This window comes from Serpula lacrymans (genome assembly GCF_000218685.1).
Source record: "Serpula lacrymans var. lacrymans S7.9 unplaced genomic scaffold SERLAscaffold_3, whole genome shotgun sequence".
Lineage (NCBI taxonomy): Eukaryota > Fungi > Basidiomycota > Agaricomycetes > Boletales > Serpulaceae > Serpula > Serpula lacrymans.
Genome location: NW_006763292.1, coordinates 3247786 through 3266344, shown reverse-complemented (window position 1 = coordinate 3266344; position 18559 = coordinate 3247786). Strand labels below are relative to the sequence as shown.

The 18559-nt window shown below is 44.6% G+C and overlaps 5 protein-coding genes across 5 annotated transcripts; 4 read left to right on the top strand and 1 right to left on the bottom strand.

Moving 5' to 3' along the window:
- Positions 1-649: 649 nt before the first annotated feature.
- On the top strand, positions 650-1126 carry SERLADRAFT_381159 (uncharacterized protein; the record flags this gene model as incomplete). Its single annotated transcript, XM_007315053.1, is given in 4 exon segments — positions 650-846; positions 913-981; positions 1045-1084; positions 1097-1126. Coding segments are annotated over 3 exon segments (190 nt in total), but the record flags the coding sequence as incomplete, so codon positions are not given.
- A 1080-nt stretch (positions 1127-2206) lies between these two features.
- SERLADRAFT_381157 (uncharacterized protein) lies at positions 2207-2813 on the top strand (the record flags this gene model as incomplete). Its single annotated transcript, XM_007315052.1, has 3 exons — positions 2207-2521; positions 2584-2705; positions 2735-2813. Coding segments are annotated over 3 exons (516 nt in total), but the record flags the coding sequence as incomplete, so codon positions are not given.
- Positions 2814-3139: 326 nt separating this feature from the next.
- Positions 3140-3795, top strand: SERLADRAFT_381153 (uncharacterized protein; the record flags this gene model as incomplete). Its single annotated transcript, XM_007315051.1, has 3 exons — positions 3140-3312; positions 3365-3404; positions 3457-3795. The coding sequence occupies 3 exons, from the start codon at positions 3302-3304 to the stop codon at positions 3604-3606; spliced, it is 201 nt and encodes a 66-aa protein (XP_007315113.1).
- Positions 3796-5959: 2164 nt separating this feature from the next.
- Positions 5960-7813, top strand: SERLADRAFT_413598 (uncharacterized protein; the record flags this gene model as incomplete). Its single annotated transcript, XM_007315050.1, has 3 exons — positions 5960-5987; positions 6043-7328; positions 7394-7813. The coding sequence occupies 3 exons, from the start codon at positions 5960-5962 to the stop codon at positions 7811-7813; spliced, it is 1734 nt and encodes a 577-aa protein (XP_007315112.1).
- Positions 7814-7833: 20 nt separating this feature from the next.
- Positions 7834-14927, bottom strand: SERLADRAFT_413597 (uncharacterized protein; the record flags this gene model as incomplete). Its single annotated transcript, XM_007315049.1, has 35 exons — positions 7834-8207; positions 8268-8329; positions 8390-8779; positions 8831-8879; positions 8929-8943; positions 8996-9076; positions 9126-9166; positions 9214-9437; positions 9496-9704; positions 9755-9989; positions 10044-10135; positions 10198-10223; positions 10282-10648; positions 10705-10737; positions 10789-10837; positions 10890-11215; positions 11269-11337; positions 11406-11475; positions 11523-11555; positions 11605-11867; positions 11926-12309; positions 12365-12410; positions 12466-12491; positions 12547-12668; positions 12725-12815; positions 12864-13017; positions 13070-13109; positions 13164-13203; positions 13259-13525; positions 13578-13671; positions 13730-13792; positions 13849-13899; positions 13956-14047; positions 14103-14183; positions 14247-14927. 35 exons carry the CDS (start codon positions 14925-14927, stop codon positions 8076-8078), a joined length of 4998 nt encoding a protein of 1665 aa, XP_007315111.1.
- Between the last annotated feature and the right edge of the window lie 3632 nt (positions 14928-18559).

Genomic DNA, 18559 nt, shown 5'->3' with positions numbered 1-18559 from the left:
CAAGAAGAAACCGCCCTTCTGGAAATTAACGTGAACTTAAAGAGGCACTGACTTAACCTTGGACATTATCCTGACTTGGAGGGCTATGCTGTGCCTTTATGGACGGTGATGTATCAAATACTAGTGAGATTTCAAGATAACCTGCTTGTCAATGATCTCGTGTCATCTAATGATCCACGAGTCAGACTAGCCAGGACAGACAGCTCAAAATATTAAGACACACGAACGTCGCGTTAAGAATGGCTGCCAGTCAATCGGTTTGGGGGAAATACGTCTTTTGCTGATGATAATAGATAACTAGCATCCACTGGCAAAGGCACCAGATGAGAACTTGATTTCAAGTTCACTACAACTGATGACTATAGTATTTAAGGACGATTTCAGTCGGAGAATGTGGCACCGTACTGTAAAAACTCTCGCCGCTCCTGTGAACCTTACTCTAACATGCTTCATTTGGCATAAAGGTGGTACGTCTATGCATAAAGTTACAGCATATCAGCATCGGTTGCAAACCTTCAAATGCTCTCGCCAGCTTTATCTACCTGGAATCAAAGGCTATTTTCTGGTGGCATATATCAGAAAACCATCTAGCTCAGCGTGAGTCGGATCTAATGCAGAGGACAGTAAATCTATTCGGGAGTCCTCCGCACCGTACCTCAGGCCTCAGGCTTGGAGATGAGTTTCCAGAGATAACAAGATATCCAGTCCGGGTGTCTTTTCCACTGTTGGACAGTTCCATCAAGATCTGCGCAGCCATTCCTATAAATGACCCGTAATGCTGGATATTGCGAGTCTGACTTGAAAGCTCCTTATCACAAGCTGTCCATCCTGTTTCATATGAGCCAAGTGAGTGTCGTACCTTCCGTGCTGTGCAATCTAGGCAAACTTAGACATTCCCGGAATCCTACGGAGATTCTTGTCAGAACCTCCTGTCCAAAGCTGTCTAGGACCGCGTTGCTTGACTTACAGCAAATGCCCGAAGTCAGTACTGGCTGTAAAGCTCGCGGTTACTTATTTCAATACCCAAAATTGATAAGTCAGCAGTATTCCTTTTCCCTCACCAATCACAGTCACGACACTTCCTCCGGAGTACGCCTCTGCAAGTTAGATAGCAACAGTCAGCTTTAATAATTCAAGTTCAAAGTGAAAAAAAATAAACATTTCCACTGTTATAGTATGCGGTCTTTCAAGCTTACAAGTGAGTTTGTTCACCAGTCACTCTCAGGCCAGGGATGACGCCTACCCTCTTTCAGTAATGATCAGTGCTCTGTCCGTCGCAGTTCTATCCCACCGTGTTTCTGCCACAGCCAGCTACGTAGATCGCCTTTCTCAGTTGAAGGCCGAGTATAACTCAACGCAATTCGTTGGTGGGCTTGATAGCAATGGCCAGCCGGTCCCGATCAGCGAGGCGTCCTCTATGACTTATACATTATGCAAATCATCTTGTGGGACCTTTCGAGAGACATTTTCTCCGCCAGTTTTCTTACAGGAGTTCAGTGCCTGGCTCCTCCCATATCTTGCCCTGGCCTCGCAACTGCCTTTCGGGGCAAGGTACCGACAAGATAATCTGACATCCATACTTCTCACCATAGGTTCGCCTATGCTGGCCATCTACTCTCTCATTCTGACACTCCTCATTTCACGATGGATCCACCGTAAATTCGAGACCATCAGTTACCCTAATAAAGACTTGGCTGTCCGCGTACTTATTAACCTCCAACAAGTCCCTCTACGTGTGACGTCCGAGGATTCATTGCTGGCTTCTCTCATCGTACTTCCAGAGAATAACGAATGGTGGAGCGAGCTTACCCAACTCCTTGACTTCCGTCCTACATGGTCGATCTCGTCTGTGATGTCTGTCATCTGAGTTGCCGTCGCTTATGTCTTCACCATAATTGACTCTATAGGATACTTTGCAAGTGATCTACGAGCCGATACCGCTGGTCAGTCAGTCAGCTCCGTCTGGTTATGGTTGTTGTCCGTAGTTGTTGGTTGGCGCTTGTTCTCTCCAAAAAGCGATCATATTCGTGTCACTAAAGCACTCAGCTGTGCAAATTTGATTGCCTTTGTCGCAAGCACCAATGGGGCGGTTAAAGCATCCTCACGAAGTCGACAACGTGCCATTTCCGTAGACGTTTTGTATCAAGGGTCACTCTTCTTTGCTGATGAAAACCGCAGTCCACCAGTATTCAATTATGCGTGAGCCATCTCGTGGTCACAGTCCGCAGAGGAGGTTTTCGAAGTTTTCCGCACGGCTTCAGATAATGCGCGTTTACATAGGCCTGTCAACTCGAACAGTAAGTGGCAGGTTGCGGAAAATGGAAGCGAGATAGATCCTGCCAATCGCATGGGCTCTCCTAGGGCTGTTCGCGCGTACTGTCTTGCGCCTATAGACATGACTCGAAGCAGATGGGCACCGGGAATATTTACTCGGATGTGTATTTCTTCTCTAATGCCACTTTTACTGCAATGGGGAACTATTGCCGCCGCATTAGCAGGTATAATTTACACTCCTCCCACAGTAAGTCTCCACTCATTATCATCATTAGCTTGAACATCATCCTAACTTCTCCACGTTCATAGGGTTTAGGATGTCGGTCTCTTGGTTACCTCCTTTACGGAGTTGTTTCAACGCTTGTATGGCTGCTGTTGGTCGTCTCCGGTGTTTTTGCTCATTATGCTTCCCACCGACCCAAAACTACTTCGTCCCGTATTACTATCCACATTTCTGAAGGACTGTGCTGGATTGGGAAAGTGACGGCTATTCTGAACGGCATCTGGGTAATTACAATGTGTATAATGCAGCTCAGTAACGCCTTTGACACTTGTTTTTGTAACTCGAACATCCTTACCAGGGGAATGTCAGCTTACACGGTAATTCTTTTTTCGAAAAATCAACTGGACATGATGAGGAGGGCACTGATAGGAGGTTTAGTCGTGGGTCTGGGATGCACCGTTGGTTTCATTGCCTTTGTGAACCTCATCATCGACTCCCTTTCTTGATATCAGTATGATCGGCCTAACATATATATAGTCTAGTCCAATATAACACTGATTTGGTGGGTGCCCCCGTTCGGTGGTTTTAAGTAGAGAGAAAACTGCACGGCACACATCGGCTTAACGGCCTATTCGGCATTGCGTAGATAGAGCAAGGACTTAGTGAAATCAGACGAAAAAATATATACTGGTGATACATTGATACATGTATTCTAATGCTGGCATAGCAGCTATACAACCTGAACAAAGCCAATGGCTTTCACAAGAACGACCAGCTCAGGAGGTGGCAAAACGGCTGTCTTCTATGGCCTGCTACTGATAATTCAAGAATTAATCACAAATCCAGTACATGGAGTTGAGGACTTACCGACAACACCAGTTATACTAATTGTAACCCCTCTCATTGCCTTGGGAAATACTCAGGTGAGTAGCTTAACCACGACAAATAATTGGGCTTACCAAACAGAACAGGCGGCTGAGATGGTCAACTTGAACATCAAGGCCATAGCTGTACACTCGGACAGTGTGCAGGCTGCCCAGGCAGACGGACGTGACCTCCTGGATGAGGTACGCCGGTGTGAATGGTCAGTTTCATCTGACCCAACATGAGGCAGGCATAGTGATTAGCATAGAGTTTTCGCTGAGTGCTGAGTTTGCTGACAATCAACGGAGCTTGAATAGTGTTCGTGTTTTTGCTGTATTGACACTGAAGGGGCGCACTCTGCACGCCACCATTATTTTGAAGCAGACCTTATTTACAAGATATCGATCGACTATCATCAATATATTGAATTAGGTCAGCAAGGGAGACTAACATATATATATATATACTCATACCAACAAAACTTTACATATTGCAATTTTCCGAAGTGTGCAGTTTTCAATTTGCTGAGGTATTGCGAAGGAGAATTGTGCGCATCAAGCTCAAAGTATATCTAGAGCTGTGATTCTAGTGCAATTGTCAACAGCCACGCTATATGGCCGAAGACACCGAAGACACTGTATGGCGGAAAGAATACCGCATCCAGTTATTGGGACAAAGTACTCAGCATCACAGCCTGATTTCCAGATGGATACACTAGTCAATATTGCACAGCAGCTTGCACTCAGCATACTATAAAGCCCACAGTAGGAAATCTTGTTATTCAACCTTTCACTCACGGAGATAACATTGAAGATCGATAGGCTCCATCTCGATTCTCGAACGACCCGCCTTAATCATCAGCTCTGTTCCATCAAAATATGATAAAGATACAGTGCACCGATGAGATAGTTGGGTTTGTGTATTCGTGGTAGTAACATTCCTTGGTGCGAGTTCTCAGTGGAATGCCAGCAGAATCTCAGCCTAATCAAGGAGTGTACAATGGCATTGCAATATTGTGTTGTATGCTATACCTGCCTTGTGCTTGAAATAGCGCAGTGAACCGTCCGCTATTGAATAAATTTGGTTCAACTCATCAGCTGGTGTCCGGTTCCACAACTTGGAAGCAATCTAAAGAATGATATCTGGCCTATGGTCGTGCATCTAGATTTTGAATATATCATTCCTCCTCACCTTATGGTGCTAGAATTGCATGGCCAACTCGAGAGCGAACAGGGCTGAAAAAAAAAGACGTGAATAATCTTCACATTCACAAAGTACAGTAAAGGTAAAGCCATAATTTAAGCGGCGATTTTTGTGAACCTATCAAACTTCCGCGATCTTGATCTTCCAAGACTCAAATTTGCATTTTACAAAATTGATGGCCCAACGTCCTTATATAGGCGAGCATGACTTTCTATAAACTTCCCTCCATGTTCTTGGCACTCCATAACTTTACTTCATACACTGCTCGTTCTGGCTGGGAATCAACATGATGTACTAGCGGGGTATCGTCTTTGACAAAGGCGGCAGTGATCAGATGATAGTAATAGAATTTGCGCCACTACGTTGTCCTTGTGGCATGATTGTTCAGCATTTGACAGGTCTGATGGATGTGTGCACATTTCTTTCAGCTTTCTGTTTGCAGGCCCGATTCCAAGTTGATTTGGCTCTGTAGACACCATGCAATTCAATGGGTGAGCTCCCTATCCCTATCTTTCTTTACTATTTGGGTAGTATCTCTCATCCCTGATTTCTATGCAAACATTCACCCTTGAAGTCCAGTCTTCGATTATGCCTATTCACCGCAGTAACATCAGAATGCAATAACGATATCATTCGATTTTGATGCCGATCAATTCATGCTATATGCGAACAATCCGTTGGGCGATGGTGGCATAGGTTCCTCGGTAATCCTCCCACAAACCATCTAGAACGGGCTCCGAACTAAAGCTGGTTTGCCTCCTTTTATTCTACATTAAGCAAAGAGCCAAGAGCTTGATTGTTCACAGCCTCACTGATATTTCAAGTAACGAGAATGTCGATTACATTACGACACTAGGTGTACACGCCATGCCCTCTGCCGAATCGATGGTCACTGCGGGATCGTAGATGCAGATTCCCACCTAGACTGTGCAGCTACTCCTACAGGTTTGAACCGCGACAATTTTGATCGGGACCGACCACAAATGAGCCCTTATAGAGATGTCATTTATTTGAGCGTCCGCGCCCTGTGGCATTCTGCGCAATTTCCAAATGTTTTCCAAAGAGGGAACGTGATGCTGATTGGGGAGCTACCTGAATAACCAACTTGGGACTGGTTTCTTCTCAGCCTTCTGATATGGTCCACGAATCCATGTTATCGTATGTGGTGTTTTTATTTATCTCTTATCTCTTAGTCCCTGCAACGTCAGTACATGCATAGCCCCCTGTCAATTGGTCTTAAATGAGTGTAACGTCTAGGTGGACCATTGCTAATGCTCATCGCCCATCTAGTACCAACAAGCATCTCGCTAGTGCACCTTTGTGCAAGTTTTCCAGCGTTTTTCTTAATTCTGCGATTGAATGTGACACACAATTTCCTATTCTAACAGCATCAAGATGCAGCTCGTGAGATTTATGTTCACAAGTATGTCCTCCCCATTCTCTCTCAAACAAACAATTCAGAAACATCCTTTTATCAGTCTTGGTAATCGCTTTTTTCATTGCGACTCTTTCACAACGTGTTTCTGCGGTCAACTACCAGGAGTGTCTGTCTGGTTTACAATCCCTGTGTAACTCGACAGTTGATGGACAGGAATGCAATACATCAATACTATCTGGACTTCTCGATGGCTCTGGAAAGCCCACCTCACCAAACGAGTCAATTGCTATGTCATATGGATTATGCAAGGCTTACTGTGGGACTTCCCAAGAGCCATTTTCTTGGACAAACTTCTCGCAGCAGTTTAGTGGATGGCTGCTCCCGTATCTGGCCCTCATCTCGCAGTTGCCTTTTGGGGCAAAACACCGACTAGATAATTTGACATCCATGTTTCTCACTGTAGGCTCCCCTACGTTGGCTGGTTACTCCCTCATTATAACCGTCCTCAATTCACGATGGATCATCCGCAGATTCGAGGTTATCGATTATCCTAACGCAGATTTTGCGGTCCGCATACTCATCAGTCTCCAACAAGCCCCATTACGTGTAACGTCAGAGGATTCACTGCTAGCTTCCCTCGTCGTACTTCCCGAGAATGACGAGTGGTGGAGCGAGCTTGCCCAGCTCATTGACTATACCCATACATGGTCACTTTCGGCTGCAACGTCTATCATTTGGGTTGTCATCGCGTATCTGTTTACCGTCGTCGACTCTCTTGAAAACCTCGACGCTAACATCAACTCTAATGGTCAAGCCGTCGGTTCTGTCTGGCTATGGCTGTTGTCCATTGTCATCGGATGGCTTCAGCTTTCGCCCAAATGTGATTACAGCCGTATTAGTAAGATCCTAGGCCGGGCAAACGCAATGGCGTTTGTCGCAAGTAGTTACGGCGCGGTTAAAGCATCCTCGAGGAGTCGACGACGTGCCGTCTCAATAGACGCTGTATATGACAACACTCTTTTCTTCGCTGATGAAAACCGCAGCCCACCGATCTTCAATTATGCGCGAGCTATTTCGTGGTCGCAATCTGCGGAGGAGGTTTGTGATGCATTCTGCATGGCTTCGAGGAATGCAGGTTCACACAGACCTATTGATCCGAACGCTGAGTGGCAGGACAATGGAAAAAGCGATGATATACATCTAGCCAACCGGATGGGCCCCCCTGATGCAGTCGATTCATACTGTCTTGCGCCCACAGATACTGTTCGGAGCAGGTGGGGGTCCGGTATATTTGCGCGGATGTGCGTTGCGTCTCTCATGGCACTGCTTTTGCAATGGGGAACCACCGGCGCTGCTTTGCTTGGCGTGTTGTACACACCTACTACAGTACGCTTCACTTTCACTACAAGTCATTTGAATATGCAGCTGACCCCTCTTTCCATGTTGTGTAGGGTTTAGGATGTCGGTCATTAGCTTATTTAACTTATGGGATTATTTCAACACTCATATGGATGATAATGGTCGCCTCTAGTGTCCTGGCTCATTACGCTTCTCATCGACCTAAAGCTGGTTCCTCTCGTGTTGCACTTTTCCTTTCTGAAAGTTTATGTTGGCTTGGAAAGGCCATGGCGACGATTAACGGTATTGGAATAATTGCGGTATGCGTGTTCCAGTTCAGCAACGTCTTCGACACTTGTTTCTGTAATGCAAGTGTCTTTGGCCGAGGAAAATCAGCGTATTCGGTCGTGTATCCTGCAATTGGCGCCTTAGACTCAACAAGGAAAGCATGGATAGGTGGCCTAGTCATGGCATCGGGATGTGCTGTTGGTTTTGTTTTGTTTGTGAATCTTGTCGTTGACTCGCTTTCTTAACTTCTTATCCATTTGTTTGGTACATTTGGACTGATTCCTTTTATAATTAACTGACCCTTGGTAACACATATACCACTTATAATTTCAACCGTTTTCCCCAGCAGTACTCGAACGTTCATCGTATCTTGTTTGTACGTACCAGGTTGATATATATAAAATTCGAGATTGTTGCAAAATATGTATATGACAGAAAGCGATATAAAACCCAATACGAACGAACCATTACCTTCTTTCACTGCATCTATCTTTTGGTGCCAATAGTCTACACTCGCTTTTTCCCGGCCGTCTTAGCTGCAGCTTCGAGTTCAGCAAAGGTACCACTTTTCAAACACATATTTCTGAATATTCCATCCTGTTTCTGGATCAGATTAAGGGGTGTATCGAACTCGGCGACCTTGAATAAGTCATATTTTACTAAGATTGGCTCAACGAAAGAGAAAATGGACTGCCTTACTTGGCCTTTATCGAGCACAATAAGGCGATCATAATCAATCACAGTGCGCAATCGGTGAGCAACTGTTAAGATAAAGACACCGTCAGTTACAAGGTATGCTTTAGATTTCAGGGGTTGCGTACCGGTAAGTAGTAACGACTCGGTGAACTCTTCGCGAATAGTAGCTTGGATTTTAGCATCAGTAGCAAAGTCAATGCTGCTCGTTGCTTCATCTAAGACAATTATAGAGCTCCTTCGCAGAAGTGCACGGGCCATTGCAATCAGCTGCCTTTGCCCCTGTGAAAAGTTGGTGCCACCAGCAGACACTTGAGTGTCTAAGTTAACAGTGGTCTTGGATTCCAAGTCAGTGACGGTCGTGGAAGCGAGAGAAGATGCTGCATCGTCAAATTCATTTCCTTGAGCAGATGAAGTTCGAGAGGGAGCACGCGATGTTCTTTGCGATTGGTAAGCACTCTCATTTATCATTTGTACGCGGTAAAGGACATCCAGACATTCACTGTCTTCGTGTTCACCTGAGAGCCTATTCGTTAGTTTTGCGACAGATGATTGCAGGCCACGCTCACCAAAAGGATCCAGATTGTCCCGTAAAGTGCCCGAGAAGAGAGTTGCATCCTACCACAAGATTAGCACGATATCACAGTCAATATCAAAGAAGATGCACCTGAGGGATGAAAGTCTGAAATACAAGTGAGAAATCGACCAATAAAATATAAACAAATGAAGCGCACCAGACGGGAACGCAAATCGTGAATACCGATTTTAGAGATGTCAATGCCATCGATGAGGATGCGCCCGCTAACAGGATCAACCTAGAAACAACATGAATTAAAGAGTCGTAAAAAGTATCAAAGGGCGTACGAATCGTAATATGCTCATGGCCAAAGTAGATTTACCACTCCCTGGGTGGGTTCAGTATCTAGAGCATTGCTAAGCAGAAGCAACTTACCAGTCCTCCCGAGAAGGCCAATCCGTTCTTTCGCATTCAGGGTGAACGACACTCCATGGAGGACAGGAGGTAACTCAGGTGCATATTTAATAACAAGGTCTTCTACTCTGATAAGAGCACTTTGACTCGAGCTAGATGGCCAATAAGCAGGTGGACGACTGGACTCGATGATAGCCGGGGGTTCTTGTGGAAGGTCTAAGTACTCTACGACTCGCTCCACAGAGCTAGGCACGTAAAAATACGATCAGAAGGGGCTCATAAAGCATGATGAACAAATCGCACTTTAGATCGAGTTCGAGAGCAGTCCAGAAACGACATGCCCAGTACACACTGTTGGTGAAAGTCATCGCGCTTGTGATACACAGACCAGCCGTACCCGCCCGAACATAACCGGACAACGCAAACAATGTCGTAGTTAAAACAGCAAGGGCGCCCAACGTGTCGAAGTTCAGAAGTAACCATCTATTGGTCATCCAGAAATTGTACCACATCTAAATTTCACAATTAACCCAATCATCATGATGTTTTGATTATAACTGACTTTAGTTGTAACATCAATCTTGAGGTGCAGGTCATCCATGAAACGGCGTTCCGCAGAGAATGCCCGAACAGTCACAATACCCTCCAGAAGCTCGCCGAAACCAGAAAAAATTGGTGATCTCGAGTTAGATTCCATCCGTCTAAGGTCTCGTCCCGTGTTAAGATAACCGATTGCAAGTAGTCGATAGAAGAATCCGATAGCAAATGCTGGGATGAGGAACAGCGGGAAGAAGACACTGTCATTCAAATTTAGTCGTCATAAAGCAGAAGGAAGTTGAATGGCTAGTTACGCGACAGTCAAAATCGCAGCTGCAAAAGTAGCCAAAGAAGAGTTGACAGCTTGCAGAGAGCCAGCAAGGGAACCATCAATCGTTTCGATATCCTATATAGAGAGGCACAAATGAGTTAGATTGATCACTTTCACCTGATAAACGAAGAGCTTACCTTTCCAAAACGATTGAGCATACGACCTAGAGAGTGATTCCGTGTTAGCAACGAATATTACATTGACAGATGAACCCGCATAACCTTGAGGAGTAACATCGTGCCAACGCATTGTAGCACGAACAACTCCTTCCAAAAGACGCTTGAAAATGATGCGGGACGCTCTCAGTGCTCCAGTATATTGCACAGTCACGGACGTAATGCTTGCGATAGCAGTCGCAAGCCCAATGGCAGCATATATTCCAACGTAAAATAGAGGGTGTTCTCCTGCACTTGGTAAAGTGTTGACACTAGAAGAGGGCGACTGAACATGGTATATATTGTTCGAGTAAGGGTGATGATCATGGGAAGGGATCATGCCACCCATCAAAGCTTCATTTTCGGTCAGTGTAAATGACGAGAAGGCGTAGGGCGCTGGTTGAGAGCTTGTACCGTAGGCTGAACCCCATTCCTAAGAATAACAAACTGAGATACTCCATAGAGAGGTAGTTGAACAAGTTTACATACCCGAATCCAAAGCTTTTCCGTGACACCTAGCAACTACTCCTGTGTCAGTAGGACCGCATGAACTTCTCAATACATTCAACTTACTTGCGTCAAAAAAATGAGCAAACCTAATATGCCCCATGTCCAATACGAGCTAGGCTATAGTCAATCTCACAATTTTTGCATATCAACTTGAATCAGCTCACGATGCCTTCAAGTAAGTTTTATAGATGGACCATTTAACACCTCCTGTTTCTCTGTGTTCGTCTTTGATAAGCTTGCGAGGCTTTTTCGTCACTTCAGCAGCCTGAGGGGACGCATCATCAAGGGATTCGGCCTCGACTACCGCTTCTTGTGCCACAACCGGTTCCTCCTCCTTGATTGCCGTAGACGAGTCTTGGGCGATGCTGTCGAGGGAGCCCTGAGCCTGTAAATCTTTAACAGTACCTTGCAAATCGATACGACCATCGAGCATGCGAATGAGATAATATGCGCCTGGAAGCACAAGTTCGACATGGTGCGTTACGAGGATCTGAACCAAGTTTAGGATTTACATATTTTCTGAAGATGTGTACCACTACTCACAACTGTGCGATTCGCCAAGAGAGGACCACGGAAGAGTTTCTCATACAAAAAACGTGAAGTGTGACTATCCTGTAAGAGCGAAGCGATGAGTTTCAAAAGGGGGGCCCCCAATAAAACTAAAAAACAAACAAACTTACCACTGCGCTGAGGGGGTCATCCAATAAAACATATTTTGTCCGTGCATAAACAGCACGAGCTAGTGCAACCCTAGAGTAGTGTAAGTGTACATGTACGAAGGTCTGCTCATGACTCACCGTGCTTTCTGACCTCCAGATAGACTCACACCCCTGGAAAACCATGAGATACTTGGATTAATCTGGATGTAATTGCACAAACCTTGCACCAATCTCGGTCGCATCTCCATCCTCGAAGATGGCTAAATCAGGCTTCAGTGCGCAGCACTCGACGACTGCGTTGTACCGCTCTTCGTCGTAAGGATACCCAAAGAGAATGTTATCTTTTATGGATTGGTACCGGAGCCACGGAGACTGTGCCGCATAAGATATAGAATGCATAAGACCATGTTCATCGACTTTGGAAGCATTCTTGGACATTATAAGCTTGCCGCTAAGAGTTGTCATCTCTCCAAGCAGAGCCATCTGAGATACAGGCACAGGCAGATGAGTGATGTTTTACATAAAGAATGGTCAAACTTACTAGCAGTGCAGTTTTACCACTCGCAGTTGGGCCAGTAATAACTGTGAGCTCTCTTTCAGGGAACCGCACTGATATCTCTCTCAATTCGAATCTGTGGTCTTCCGTGGTGCCAGTTACTGACACACTATCAACAGCAGTATCCGTTTCATCGCCATCACTTCGGGTCGGGGATAGAGCCTTCGATTTTCCATTATCAGTTGGTTGCGTATCTTTTTCTTCCAGCTCTTCAACTTCGTTCCACTTAAAAGAACCACTTTCTATAGCAAGTCCTTCGGACTCATCACACTCTGCAGGCGTAGAACGACTCTTTTTGATGGTAGACACTTGTTCGGAAACTTCATCTTCTCCAAGGTACATAGCTATGCGATTCAAAGCGACTCCAGTCTGAGAGGAAGGGTTGAGATACAGAGTAAACCCCTGAAACAGTTCAATACCCTACCTGGAGAATTTGAATGATCCAAGCTGGTACAACATTCAAAGGTGCCCTAGATGAATAGCCATGTAAGTTAACACTTCTACAAAACACTTTCTAGAACTTACCGGATCATATTGAACAAAGCGATGGACTGCAAAACGGTAGGCGGTAAATAGTGGATATTGCCAAAACAAGGACACACTTACAGTAAACGCAATAGCCACCGTAAGCTGTCCTCCTCGATAGACATACGTGAAGAACGAGATTAATGATACCAAGATAGGCGCACATGTCCAAAGTGACGAGAACATGACAGAATTGATTCGAGCTGTTGTCATATATGCGGTCAATCGATATTTGATGCTCGAGGAAATCGACAACTACCTTTCACCATCCATCCCATCTCAAAACCACGAGCTTCCATAGCGCGCTGAATCCATCTTTCTTCCCAAGCAAAGAACTTGATAAACTTAACCTATAAGTGTGTTAGGTGCGTGATCCCAAATTTTCGGCGAAAACTTACAGCCCCTATTAGCTCATTCAACACGGCCATGCGCTTGTCACGAGCGGCAGAAACGCCTTTCTGAATTCGAATGCTGCGTCTGGCGATGAAACTGTTTAGAGGCCAACCCGCTAGAAGAACAACAAATCCAGCGAAAGCAGATACGCCAAGAAGACTGGACAGTATAGGTAAGCCGATGTAATAGACAGCACACAAACTGCACGCACTCGTAAAGGAACACGCTAGCAATGAGAATTTCAAAAGGAGCTGGAAATCAACGACATCAATGATTTGCAAACGTATGATTAGCGAATACTATACCTCCATATATGAAATATGAACCAGAAATCATCATAGCGATCTTCATCGAATGTTACATTAATAGATATCATGGTTCGCAAGACGCAGGCACACACCCTATTTGCATCTACAGCCATCAGATTTACGATTTTCCCAACATCAGCGCCTGCCTTGGGGTCATCCGCATTGGCTCTGGGCTTCCCAGCGGGAGCACCAGCTGCCTGCGCCTTCTTATCCGCAGCTTCATTCACCTTGTCCTTATCAATGATTCCGGAGTAATCGCGCCTTTTAAGGGCTTTGTCGTAGATAGCTGCCATCAATTCCACGCGTGTCCGAGTTGCAGCGCGTCTACCAAACCAGAGATGTTGTACGTCCGCTTGAGCCTACAAGTTAAATGGTTAAAAGGTAATAATATATTAATAGGTACCAGTATACCTTCATAACCGTGCACAAAAATGCAAGGAACGCGTAGATATATGCTCTCGAGCGGTTTTCTGGTGAAGGATTATCAATAGCATCGAGGATTCGTCTCCACAAAGATATACGTATTAGCTACTATGAAGAAAAAGAAAAATTGCAAGGCTTACCTTAGGAAAAATGGACCGGCATAATTAAAGACCACACTAACGAATGTTAGACAGAAATCAAGACTGCATGGAGATAATCAGTTTCGTGCTATCATGCATGAGATTGAAATGAGACTGACATTAAATCCAACGAGTTAGATGCCCATAGCCGACGGAGAAGGGTTTTACGACTTTAGAGACACAATGTTAGTCTACTTGAAGATGATATACGGCAAACTTTACTAACTGTATAGTGTTGAACTTGATAAACACTGGTCGAGATTGCATAGTCGGACTGAGATTCCAAACATCATCTTCGTTCAACGTGGTGTATGTGCCCTGCAAAAGATGATCTCTCAAATAATGTTTCCAAAATACAACACTGGGAACATACTGATTTTATGAGAGGATACACCCAGAAGAAGGTGATCCAACCCCAGAGAGACGTGTAATCCTCAGGTGAAACAGTTGAACCCTGAAACACACATTAAGTTTAAAAAAAATGAAGGAAGAAGGAATTAAAGTTAAAGTTGCTTACAATGTCTTCTTTCTTGACACGATTGCTAGGTACATTGAAAGGCATCTTCAAGACCGTTACTAATACCACGAAAACAGCGACCAAGTTGAGCACAAGACCTGTCAATGCCAATTTTGAGGGCAATGGAACACCGAATAATCTGTGTTCGTATAGAACACCTCCTAATAACAAAACGCCTGAAATGAGGTGGATGATGTAGAGGACGAAAAGGTCAAACGGCACGGTTGCTTTCGGCGAGAAGACGGGTCTACAGGACGCATATAACCAAGAAACCGCGACGAGAAAGGAACTGATACCAGTCCAGATATGCGTCTTGTCGGTTAGCACAGCGTAGGAACCTATGCCCACCCACAAGAGCGCCTGGAGAAGAGCTACACATGCCAGAACCAAAGTGCGCCAAAGGGGAACTGTATTCTGAACTTCAACCACATCTTCAGGAGTAGTGGCAGCACTGTCAGTCGCAGCAGCAGTGTCTAGGGCTTCTGCTTCGTGAAGAGTCAAGTAAGGCTCCACCGGCGCGCACAAGCTCTGAATGAGCTTGCGGATTCGACTCGGAATCGGGATGGAGAAGACGCATAGGGCAAATACTAAGGCTGCAGGAAAAAGAGAGCTCCATGATGCACGAATGCATGGATCCGAAAAGTCGAAAGGGCCATTGTTGCCGCACAGATGAACTCCCATGCTGCTGACAAGATGAACGCGTGCGAGTTGGTCAGCAACGAACGACCTGCACTGAGAGATTCAGCTGCAGTACTGGTTTTTGTTGTTGTAAAACCGGAAGCCCAGAAGAACCGGTGTTAAGACCTGGTATATATGGGACGTGGCACTTTGCACGATATTTTGACTTTTTGTGAGTAGTGGATCAGAGGTGACTCAGGTGAGAGACAAAACTCGGCTAGTGTTAAGCAATTGACATGAGCTTGTTTTAATGGCTCTCAAAGCCCGGCTACTGCCGTTCTTATGGAGCGCTCAAGGCGCTCAGCCGGCTTCGGCATGGGCGCGGACTGCGAACACGCGGCACACGCGGCAGCGACAATACTATCTTTGGACCCTGCATGCAACTGGTAAGAGATATGCACATGGGCCTCCACAGGCTCAATTATCACCGTACAGGTAGCTAGAAAGTTGTCAGACATAGAAAAGAGTATAGAGAATATAACTGTAAAAGGATCTAGTGAATAGCTTACCAGTAGCAAGAACAACAGACTGACACTACACACTTGAGCTCCAAAAGTAGGGATGCCAAAGTTTGGTTGGGGGCAAATAGTTCAGAACTGAGAATCACTGGACAGAACCCTAGCTATTTGATACTTAAATTACAGCTTGTACTCAAAAAATGTTCAGACAACAGAAGTCTCTCCAAGGAGGTTCAGATGGTTCAGTTGGGTGCTACAGACAGCAAAACCCTCTCCATGGAGGTCAAGACAGTTCAGACAGGCAAGGTTCAGATGGGCAGTTCAGGCAGTGTTGATGACAAAGACTACCTGCTAGAAAAAATGACACACAAAAACAAGCTAACAAAACAATCCTCTTTTTTTCCATGGTACTTGTTTATGGGCTATGCCTCCTAGAATGGTGGGTGCTCAGTTTGTTTCTGGGGTGGTAAGTGAAACTCAGCTGCTGCCCAAGAGGCTATAGAAATGACTGAGGTATTGCTATACTAAACCCCCTACTACTTATAGTCGGAGGTGCTACTCGCTAAGATATAATAACTCCTAGGAGAACAATGGCAACTCCATGGAGTGGTGGCTATGCTCCATGGAGAATAATGGCTGCTTTAGCAGAGACCAGGTTTATCCAGTTTTGTCACTCCCAGTCGAGTGCAACTGTAATCCCATAGCTTTAGAGAACTTCCAGTGTTTTTTGTGAGTGAGGGGTTTAGTGAGAATACCAGCAACCATATCTCCTGTAGGAACATATCTGATTACTGCTTCTCCCTTTAATACTAAGTCATCTTGGATGAAATGATATTTCTGTTGAATATGTTTTGTGCAAGCATGGAACTGCGGATCTCATGTAAGAATGATAGCTGCTTAATTGTCACAGTGCAATGTTGTAGGTCCATTTTGAGCATGTTCAATTTCTTCAAAAAATTTTCGAAGCCATGCAATGTCTTATCCAGCATTGCTCAATCCAATGTATTCCGACTCTGTGGAGGATAAAGCTACTATGCTTTGTCTTTTGCTTATCCAGGAGATTGTTCCTCAGATAGTGATAAAAACAAAGCCTGATGTTGATCAAGATGTGTCTGGGTCTCCAGACCAATCTGCATCCGAATATGCATGGAAATCCATGTCCATGGAGACATCTGCGCCATCATAATGTAGTTCCATGTCCCTGGTTGCTTTCAGATATCGGAGGACATGTTTGGCAGCTTCTCAGTGGTGGCTCCTTGGAGCTAAGCTGTGTCTGCTTAGTATTCCAACAACATAGACAATATCTGAGTGGGTTGCCAGCATGGTATACATGAGGGAGCCTACAATTGAGAGGTATGACACTTGACACCCTTCAATATGCATCTTGTGTTGCACAATATCTTCCCCTGGAGCATTTGCAAGGAGTTTTGATCCATGGGCCATTGGTGTCCATACTGTTTTGCAGTTCTTCATTCCAGTATGCTCCAGGACTGTGTCAATGTATTGGTGTTGCAATAGGGAGATTGTTTTGTTTGAACAATCACACTAGAGTTCTATTCCAAGGATGTATTTTGCTTCTCCAAGATCCCACATTTTGAATATGGATTCAAGTTTGGCTTTTGAGGAGGTCATCCACATAGACAACAACAAAGCATATTTGTTTGTTGTCCCGGAATACATAGAGACATGTTTCTGCATTTAGTCTTGTGAAACCAAGCTCCTGGAGCTTGCAATCAAAAGTTTTGTTCCATGTATGACCAGCTTGTTTTAATCTGTAAATGGATGCCTTCAAGCTCCAGCAGTATCCAGGTTGGATAGAAACACCCCCTGGAGGAAGCATGTACAGTTCTTCTTCAAGTTCTCCATTGAGATAAGCTGTGGATACGTCTATTTGATCAAGTTCTAGGTTGTACTTTGCTGCCAGGGCTAGAATAATTTTCATTGACTCTAAGTTTACAACCAGAGCAAAAACCTCCTGGTAATCAATCCCCTCCCTTTGAGTAAAACCTCGTCCAAAAATCCGGAGTTTGTATCTCTCAATGTTTCCGTTTTGATCAAACTTGATCCGGAACACAGGTTTTGATGAGAACTGTTGTTAGAAAACCACACACAAAAACAAACTAACACACAATCCTCCCAGATTCCACAGAACTTGTTTATGGGCTTTGCCTCCTAGAACAGTGGAGTGGTCTGGTTGTTCGTGGGGTGGTACGTATAAAGATCCTTCAAAGTAAAACCCAGAGGTGTATGGGTGTGGGCTTTGAGGAGGAGGGATAGTTGAATTTATAGAAGATAGGGGCTTAGTGACCAGTATAGATGAGCACTACCTTGCTAATCGTAGCACAAGGTAGGTTTGAGAACGACAATATGATGAGGTTCCCAGTGATAGCAGGCTCCTGATGCACAAACTGTAGTGCTCAGAAGGACTCTAATTGAAGGGGATGACAATCACTTTCAAAAAGTGACGAGTGACGATGACAGCAGTTAACAGTGGTAGAAGTGGGAAGTGTTGTGACCACACTGGATCACAAGTAGCAGAGTAGTGAACTTGAAATTAGAGAAGAAGAGTTCTTGTTTTTTTACAAGGTAAAATACAGGGGTTTATATAGTAAAAGAAAAGTAGGCTATGCACAGTATAGCTGTGTAAAAAGAATGAGAAAGAACATGAAGGAAGGAATGTATGCTGACAAATCCTGCGTAGGTACAGGATAAGATTGTCAAAAAAGGAAAAGAAAGGGATAGAACAATGAATGCTGTGAGTAATGTCACAGGTTTGTACAGCCATAAAGTAAAGTCCAATAGCAAAAAGAGAGCAGGAAAATCATGATGTCATGGGAAGATGCAGTAAAAAAAAGGCAAGGCAAAACACTATCAGTATCAACACAGTTCCTTTATTGTCAGTCAGGCATTCTAAAAAATATGTGTCCATAAAAATGATTTAAAAATCAAAAATAATTGCACTGTAAATGAATGTTCTGCTGAAGAAAAAGAAACTGGCGAAACGCGGAAAGTACCGAATGGAAAAGCAAAGGTGAGCGTGACTGGATTGCCTAATAGAGGTGGTGCTGATCAGCCACAAGTTTGAAACAGGCAGTATTAATTACTAATCTACGTGACACTGTCCCCGAGTCCTTGAATGGCAATTTCTTGTCAAGTTTCGATTTGTTTGCTTTGAGA